General features: G+C 39.3%; 1 protein-coding gene across 1 annotated transcript; it reads right to left on the minus strand.

The window, feature by feature from the left end:
• Positions 1-317: 317 nt before the first annotated feature.
• sigirr (single immunoglobulin and toll-interleukin 1 receptor (TIR) domain) lies at positions 318-8,691 on the minus strand. Its single transcript, XM_005945606.3, has 10 exons — positions 8,431-8,691; positions 6,672-6,935; positions 6,233-6,440; positions 6,014-6,141; positions 4,784-4,924; positions 4,552-4,695; positions 2,885-2,987; positions 2,528-2,678; positions 1,696-1,873; positions 318-763 (listed from the first exon to the last, which is right to left on the minus strand). The coding sequence occupies exons 1-10, from the start codon at positions 8,498-8,500 to the stop codon at positions 594-596; spliced, it is 1,557 nt and encodes a 518-aa protein (XP_005945668.1). The 5' UTR covers positions 8,501-8,691; the 3' UTR covers positions 318-593.
• Positions 8,692-9,320: the final 629 nt, after the last annotated feature.

Raw genomic sequence — 9,320 nt, forward strand, 5'->3', positions numbered from 1 at the left:
GGAGAGAGAACATCAACGTTTACAAAGGAAGAAAACCTTGTGATTGATTTCCAGTACATGCAAAGCTTCCAGCTAAACAATCCTATTGTGTGGGAGTCCCGTTCCTTCACCTGACTAGGAAAAAAAGCATATTCCCTGGATTCTCTGGACTGATATCTGATCTGTCATGTGTATGTTTTTATGTCTTTGCCAACTATTTGTTTACTGCCAACTATAAAAGGAAGATAGAGTGCTTATAAATTAAAAAAGAAAATCCTTAAGACACCGTCATTACACTGTCTTTTGTTGGAGACTAAAATAAAGATCAACAGGGTCAATTGGCAATTAATAAAATATTTATTGTACACACACTCTTAATTACACTTACTTCCCTGAAATACTTCAGACAATTTCTCACAAAGTATGTTACACATCAGTATGAAATGTAAAAATGCTAAAAATCATCTATGGCATGTAGAAACAGAAAGCAACACACTGATTTTAATAACACATTGTACAGAATGGAAACAGTTGGCTACACGATGCAGAAAACAAAAAAAAGACGTGCCGACAGCGATCTCTACAGAGCGTCGAGTTTTAGAAAGGAGTGTGAATCAGATGTCCTCAGCGACCAGGCAGTAGAAGTCTGAGCGTGCTGCGTAGTTGCGTGATCCCAGGTCCGAGATGTCGATGTCAGAGGGTTTTGGCTCAGCTGCTGAGCTGGTTGCAGCGGGGAGAACTGGAGCTTTGCAGGACAAAGCTTTGTAGACAGGGAGGCGAAGACCTGCGACACAGAGAGAAGGAGAGCGATGCAAAATGTCACTTTCCCCTTCTTTGGTTTGTATTGATTAAATTGTGTGGTGGTTTTTTCTGTATGAGTGTACAAATAAAATATTTGTTTTACATTTTTACTGCAAAGTAAAAGGAAACTATTGCTTTGATTTTTTATAAAGACTTAAAATGGGTGCTCTCTGCCGCGCTCTGTCCAAAGTTACCATCACTTGAAAACCTCACCAGCACCAAAGCTTCAACATGAATAATTGTATGCTCAGCTCTTTGTGGCTAAGTGTAGTGGCTTTTTGAAAACTCATAAATCCAGACCTAGGACGAGTGTGTTTATTGCTCTTTACCTTTGGACAGACCCAGCCAAGTTGTTTATGCCATCACAAAGTTAAACTAACCTAAGCCAAGCCAAGCCCACCATCATTTGACTGCAGCGCTTTGTAAATAGTTTTAATTCTTGCATCTAACTTCCTGCAAGAAAACAAACTAATGAACAGTTTTTAACTCTTAAGAATGAAATGAAAGCATTCTCATCAATAGTGAAATGAAAAGTAAATATGTGAAAGACCATTGTGATATAATGCCTTAGTTATGAAGTTAAGTATTAACTATAGCTTAGTCAGTATTTGTTTATTCAAATTGGGAACTAACTAAGTGAAATGAAGAGGGTTTCGACTCTGACGTGGGTTTTTTTTTGTTTTTTTTAAGTCTTTCAGGTTGAGACTTGTATGAAGGCTGGAACATTTTATGTTGCACTCTTGTGACAACAAGTACAAGAACTGCTGAATAGTTGATGATTTGCATTACTGGATCAAAGTCATTAACAGGTGCTTGTTAAACATGTGAATGCTTGCCTCAGTATTTTTTCCAGATATTAAAATTTTAACATTTTCGTGTGTGTTTCTCACACAAAACCTAGACTGCACCTCTTACCCAGATCACCGGCAGGGTCCGTATCTGAACGGCAGTCCAGGTAGTCCGGCTGAAGGGTCAGCATCGGGTCTTTGTCATCCTCCAGCAATGTCTGAGGGTCACCAGCAGACTCCTTGTGGAAGACAACACTGCGAGGCATTGCTAAAGCTAGCTCTTTCCAGAAGACAGATGAAGGCGTCTGTGCAAACACAAGCACAAAGACACCAAATAACATTCGTCCCAGCAAGCTGCTACAAAGTCAAGCGAACCTTCTAAAGTGCAATGCTATAGTTTTAATTTCATTTTGAATTGATAAAGCTGCTCATTTTTGATATCAATAATGCATGATAGCAAAGTGAAAACAAAGATGTTTCAACTTTTATGAAAGACTAAGAAAAATGTGTGAAAATGCATGACTGTGGCAGTCACTTTTACAAACTAACTTAGTGATAATTCAGATCTTCTTGGGGGGGGGGGCTTCCTCAAAACTTCTGTAAAATAAACACTAGCTTTATCACTATTATTATTCTAGCCTTGAACCTTCCAATAAACTTTTGAGAACGTAGAAGAACACAAAAATCTTCTGACTTGTAACTGACAGATTTCTATCTGCACTGTTACTCTCTGTTATTGTCTCCTCTTCCTGGTTTTCCCTGGTTTGAAGTGGGCGGTGCTACGGTTGAAAATGTAATGGCATGTGCAAATGCAAACCAATCATTAAAATTCCCCACATTTTAAACCTAAACATCGTGACAACCAGTCAAATCTACCACACCCACAGTGTCCTTCGGATAATGTCAGTCGAAACTATCCATCATATTAGCAAGGAAACAACATATGGCTGGAGTATTACCACAGAGTTGTGTCTCCAGGTAAGTATGGTGAGGCAGTGCTGGTGCTCACTAAGCTGCTGTTTGACCTCTGGCCTCATGCGCTTATACTGACCATCCAACAAGATGAAGATGGGCTGCTGACACAACTCCAACAAGTGCAGGAGGCCTTGTCTAAAAAATACACAGAGCTCCAGTTAAAAATAGGTACACTGCATATTGGAGCAATTCTGCCCTCAAGTGGTACGATGTAATAATACACAAATTATTACATTTGCTTTCACACTTTCATAACTTGGCTGTTTGCTATATAAATACAATATCATTTTTATTTATAAAGCAAAGTTTAAATAGTGATATTTCTGTGTATTCCGTCCTACCTGAAGTTACTGGAACACCAGTCCTGTTCAAGGTAAGCAAAAGAGAGCAGCACGATGAGGCGCCGAGAGCGACTCATGTTCATTAGGAGCTCTGCAGAAGGATCTGAAAACAGATGGTGCAATTAAAAAGGCAAAAATTAATGTTTTTTACACGAATCAGTGCAGAATATTAAGAACACTCTTACTGTTTCCATAAACATTAGGAGGGTAAGTATAGCAGCCATGTGCTGCTACCTCTAAAAAAGTAGAAGAGCTGCATCTCAGACTTTGCAGGCCTCAGTCAGCATATTAAAGGTTAAAGTTACAACAGTACAAATAGAAAAAGACTGACAAAGTGTGGCTTGTTTGGAATGTTTGAAAAGTTGCATCTTAGCAAACCACAAGACTTCTGGAGCAATGATCTGTGACGGCCAAGACCAAAGTGGAAATGTTTGGCCATGACGCAAAGCACCAAATATAGTGAATACCAAACATAGCATATTAGCACAAACACCTCATACCAACTGTGAAGCACTGTGGTGGCGGGGTGTGATTTGCGCTTGTTTTGCAGCCACAGAACCTGGGCACCTTGTGGTCTCTGAGTTAACCAATGGTGCTGGAGTTTAGTGACTAAGAGGCTGGCAAGGCTAGCACAGAGAGCTGACCAGTGGATTTGAACTCATAACCCTTTTCTGTTTCATTTCTAACATTTCTAACTATTGTAACACTGTATGGCCTGAGTGTAGTTAACCTCCTAAGACCCGAACTCTTCCATGGCATGCATTTTTAATTTCTCTTTGATATTTGGGCATATTGGGACCTGATGAATGTAAAAACAAAGAATTGCCAGATTTTTTTTGTTTTACCTGATTTTTGTTCCTGACAAACATATGAGATGCACATATGAGGATATTTGTTTAAAATTTCAATAGAACAGTGGCAGTATAATGTCCTCGTAAGTGGATATCAGGCCCTTGTAGAGTAAAATTTAGTATTTTGGTCTAGACAACCCAAAACGTGATGTCCACATATGTGGACACCGGGTCCTAGGAGGTTAAAGATTAATTTGACTTCTTCAATTTCACACATTCCTGAAAGATGTGAACTCAGACAGTCAAAGACAGCTGTTATACATTAACTCTCACTCTGTCTACAGGTGTGACAGGCAATCTGACAGAGAGTGAGACCTATATTTTTGGTCTTTTTCTGACAGGGACAACTGATTTTCTATGGTTTATACAGAGTGCTGGCTTTCAGCACTTTAACCATATCTAGTCACATATGGGGCAATCTGTCTGAAAGCTAAAGCCTGGTATGAAATTGGGTCATGCAACAGGCACAGCGGTGAATATACAAGAGAAAGCTTGAAAAAGAAAATAATAAAGGTGCTACAATGCCCCAGCTGTGCATAGACGAATACTCACAAACTTCAATGAACTAAAGCAACAAAGAGTGAGACGAAATTCTTGCACAACGATGTGAGAGACTGGTAAATTCGTGAAGAAGTTATTGCTCTGATGTGGTTCTGAAAATTACTGATTCACAGTGTCCTATAAAAATGATGTTTTTCATGATTGTACATTTCAGTGGGTTACTTAAAATTATATATGCTGATCATGAAGCAGGCATGAATGAGGGAAGCAACACAGAAGCAATAGTAGCGCTGCAGTGTGGGAATATAATCATACCTGCACCAGGTAGTATATCGTTGTCATTGAGGTGCACTTTGTACCCATTTATATTTTCCAGGTGAGGTTTGAGTACGAAGTTGACAAACTTCCTGTCATAGTCATTATTCACATATGAGATATAGGCATCATATAATTTCCCATCTGAAAAGGTTCAGACACAAACATCCAGGTGTTGTTAATACAAAAATATCAGTGCGGCAACTTAATTTAAATTCAAGAGAGGTCTCACCATTGAGTTCATAGTCTCCATACGAGTTCTTGTACCAGAGTTTGATGTTCAGGTGGCACCTCGAGTAAATGACAGCAGCTAAAGCCAGGAACAGGAGGAGGATGACAGCTGCAATAACAGCACCTGTGTGACTGGGGCTGCCTGGACATAGATACCAGAAGCAAAAGGAAAATCAATGGAGAATATAAAAGTAATACTCCAATTAAAAGCTTTTATATTATACAACATATATTGTGGCACAATTTTTAATATACAGTATATTTGAGACTGCAAGTAAACTTTTGGAGGAAAATCCAAGATAAAAAAAAAAGCACAGTTTTTTCAATTTAAATGATTAAAGATGTATGCTATATAATTATTCCACCCCGGAAAAAGAACAGCTCAAAGAATTAAAAGCACAAAATTACCATTATATTTATAGAGTATATGTGAATGTCTGACCACAACTGCACAGAAATAGTTTCTTTCCCAGTCTTTGTTTTTTTTTTTTAAATAACAATAATGTATACTTTATTGATCCCCGTGGGGAAATTCCTCTCTGCATTTAATCCATTCACCCAGTGAAGCAATGGGCAGCCATTGGGCACCCGGGGAGCAGCGTGTAGGGACAGTACCTTGCTTAGGGGTGCCTTAGCGTAGCCTTTCAGTGGATTTGAACCCCCGACCTTCTAATCATGGGGGCACCACTCTACCTACTGAGCTATCCCTGCCCCACTTTTTTATTTTATTCTTACCATGTAAAAAAAAGTAGTTACTGCTCACATAATATGTGACTATAGTGCTTTAAAGCATCAGTCTGGACCTGAACTAACTCATTATCAAAAATTATTCAATCAAGACAGAGCTACACAAGCATATCAAGTCAGATTCCTGTGTTTGTTGAGTTTGATGGTCCTGTGTAAGCACTTTAGTTAGTCTCTAATATTTAAGTTTGCAGGGAAAGGGCTGAAAATATAGTGTACGCTTAAACTAACTTCTTTTAGCTGCCGACTGTGTCCAGAGCAGTACATGCAAAGCCTAATGCCATCCACTGGAAGTAACCCATTGACTGTGGATCAAAATTTCAAAGAACCCCATTTAAAAGAAAACACCCTTAGCTGAGTACATGGAATTTCTCCGTTAAATAGTTAGTATTTAAAGAATATGTTTAAATATGGAAAATAGACCCATTATGTATCCTGAATAGCCTCAACTCCTATTTGAGAAACTTGTTTGTTTTTTTATTTTTACCTAGATTCTTCAGACTGAAGTCAGCAGAAATGTTCCTCACTGTGCAGCTGTACAGCCCAAAATCTTCCAGCTCTCTGAGGGTGATCACTAGGAAGCTATTTACCATCAGCTGGTTGGCACCGGGAGACCTGATATAGTTAGACAGAAGATTAAGCACAGGTCTAAACACAGGTACATTATTAACTTTCGCCAAGCTAATATTCAACGGCTTCAAATCACCATGATGATGTGTTCAGCGAGGAAAGTGTGTGGTTATTGAGGGGATGACCATCTTTACTCCACTGCAACGTGGTGTCACATTGCTTCTCTGCTGGGTCCCAGAAGAGGAGAGCAGTGCAGTTCAGTTTCACAGTGGATCCCACATTTTCCCAGAGTGTTGTCGAGCCCCCGTTAGGTTTAAATTCTGGAGCCTTGGAGCACTGAGACTCTGTGTAAAGACACACAGCTGTTATCCATGTTCACTGCAAGATCTCCAGACAATAGGGGCCTTCATGCCAGGTAGCACCTGAGCCTGTTACTAGAAGGCATGCTGAAACAAAATACCTGTTTGCAGGTATATCCATTCAATTAACCCCTTCAAATCCACACACAAACTCTACAGCAGCTCATTGATTTCAAAATAACTTAATTACTCTAGCACACTGAAACATTACTTTACCTTTAACTAGGAGACGCACAGTAAATGTGACCGTGCTGTTGCTCTGTTGCTTACAGGTGTAATTTCCTTGGTCTTCCAAATTTAGGCTATTAAAGTCCAGGTAGATTTTGCTCTCATTTGTAGGGAGCTGCACGCAGTCCTTTTGCCAGGTCAGCTGTGTTTGAGATGTGCTCTGAACAATCTTCAGAGGGCACTGTAGTTGATATGGATGCCCGACAAATGCCGCCTGTTCTTTAAACCTACTCTCATCCACGCAAGTTTGACCTTCGTAGAGAAGAAATACAGAGGTTTACTTAGGACAGAGTATTCAGTCCGTGTCAGTGCATTCATATCCCTAAGATAAAATCTGTAGGCTACACCTCAAAGTATTGAAAGACTTAATATTTATATTTACATCTAGATTCAATTAATTTTATCAATCCCCAAAAGGGCAGTTAGTTTGCATCTTACCCAGACAACCTATTTAACAGTCAAATTCACACAGCCTACACTCTTTAAACACTACTCACAAACATTGTTCCAGTAGAAGACACAGATCAACAAACAATGAAGTTAAATAAAAAATATAAATAAAATAAATTAATAGATTAACAAGGAGAACTGTTTAAAAACTAGCAATCATGGAAAAATTAATCTAAATGATCCTGTCAGGGTTAAGTGATCAAATAGCCGAGGGAATTGAGGATTTTTGAGGATCCATTTGTTCTACACTGGACATAGCAGTGACTTGAGAGCAACTTCCTGAAATGAGATCACAAAGCATACAAAACATGATCAGGATGGTCAATACTGTTTTTTCCTCCTTTATCCCCTGTTTTTTCCTGATCAGGTATCATGTTATGTAAGGTAACATGACACCACGCACTGTTGCATCACTAAAAACTGAATCAGATGCCCAACAATCTAGTATGAATGGGATTTATGTTATTTTGGCCCATAAACAAACCACAAAGTAATAAGGCTACAGTATTAGCACAAATCTACCCCTGATGCATGCGGTATGATCAAATGGATGCAGGCCAAAATCCCCCGAAACTGGCTTTACTTCCTTTTAAAGAAACATTTTGCATACAGTCTGTGCATACAAGCAGCTTGCACAGACTCTGTGGAGCGACACGGCACTGTGTAGTTTTTAGGGCCTGGAGTAAGAGGTTAATGATGTATGAAGGTGAAGTTGTTTTACACTTTCACCCATGAAGACGATGAGCAAAGGAGTGTTTCCCTGACTTAGATTATAATAGATTCAAACAATAATAATAATAATAATCAAGAAAAACACCAGCGTATTCAGTGTAAACAAATGAGCCTTACCAAATTAAACACATCGGATAAACTAATGTCAGCTGCTGCTCTATTAAATCCTAACCTGTCGGTCAAGTTGGTCAGCGCATGCGCACATTGTGACGTTAAGGAAAAACCAACAAATATTCGCTCCTCCTTTTGACTTTTCCTCCTTTTCTTCTCTTTTTTTCTTTCAACCCGTCCGGGTCTAAAGTCCGTTTCTGGTCTTGTTGCCGGGCAACAGCATGTGACTGCGTGACAGTGACATGCGTGCACGCAATGACCACATGTGCATTGACCTGGTTGTTTAGCATACTCATCAGCATCTATGACCGCGATAAATAGTTTATAATAAAAACGCATCCACAATGAATACATTGAATACAGCCACAGCTCCCAGCTGTGGAGCTGTCAAGCAGGTGCTCCAAGCAAACTCTAAACCTGCCCTTAAAAAGTGATAAGTAAATAACACCCTTACCGACTGCGAGTAAACCTCTGTCCCATAACCCGGAGCACATCAAAGTGAAAGCCACTAAAATCACAGCCATGAGCGGGCAGCTGTTTCCCTCTTCCTCCGTCCTCAGGTGAACACTGAACCGAGTGCAGAGTTTTCTGTTTAACTACATCACTAAACCACAACTTTTCTGGCTTATTATATGGTTACAAACAGAGTCGAGGCGGATATGCAAACGACAGCCTTGCGGTTCACTAACTGCACCTGGAAAAACCTGAAGCTCTCCTGCCGATTGGCTGGCCCTTGGTCATGTGATGCACACACCGACTTTTACCTGCCTTGCACTTTAACTTCCTGTACAGGAAGAAAACTGGCTAAAAAGGGATGTATGTGAATACTGTAACAGAGAGAACAACCAAAATGGTTTGTTGTCAACTTTTTATTTTAGTATTGCTGTTTAGATGTATGACACCTAATATACAGGCGCCATCTGGGCCCGAGAAGCTCTGGCAATAGAGATTATGAATCTCTAGATTTTGAATGCCTGGTAAAATAGAAATGAATAAACACCTACATAATATTAGTTGTTTATTAACAAAGGGTTTGTAAAAGGTGCGTTGAATTACTTTGTCACAACCTAGTACCGGTAAATGTATTACCTAAAGCTTTAAAATAACTTTTTATTACAAATAAAATTTACAGTATTTGACCCCTTCACAGTTTCCTTTTTCTTTTTCTTTTTTTTGTGCATATTTTTCAGACTTCTATTATTCAGACCAATGACTAGAAAAACAGTCATTGATTCAGACCGTGAAGCAAGACAAAGACAATACAAGCAAGTATTTGTAATAACTAGTGTTTACTTTGTCATAGCGCTGTGAAGGCATTTTGGCCCACTCCTCTTTGTGAATTTG

The sequence above is a fragment of the Haplochromis burtoni genome, unplaced genomic scaffold (genome assembly GCF_018398535.1).
Source record: "Haplochromis burtoni strain Fernald_Lab_line unplaced genomic scaffold, NCSU_Asbu1 Contig_77, whole genome shotgun sequence".
Taxonomy (NCBI): Eukaryota; Metazoa; Chordata; class Actinopteri; order Cichliformes; family Cichlidae; genus Haplochromis; species Haplochromis burtoni.

Excerpts from the sequence above, each read along its gene's own strand:
- sigirr (XM_005945606.3), bottom strand. The coding sequence starts at position 8,500 with ATGGCTGTGATTTTAGTGGCTTTCACTTTGATGTGCTCCGGGTTATGG. Across the intron at positions 6,441-6,671 it reads TGTGCGTCTCCTAGTTAAAG|AGTCTCAGTGCTCCAAGGCT; the intron begins GTAAAGTAATGT and ends GTCTTTACACAG. Across the intron at positions 1,874-2,527 it reads CCTGGAGACACAACTCTGTG|ACGCCTTCATCTGTCTTCTG; the intron begins GTAATACTCCAG and ends GTGTTTGCACAG.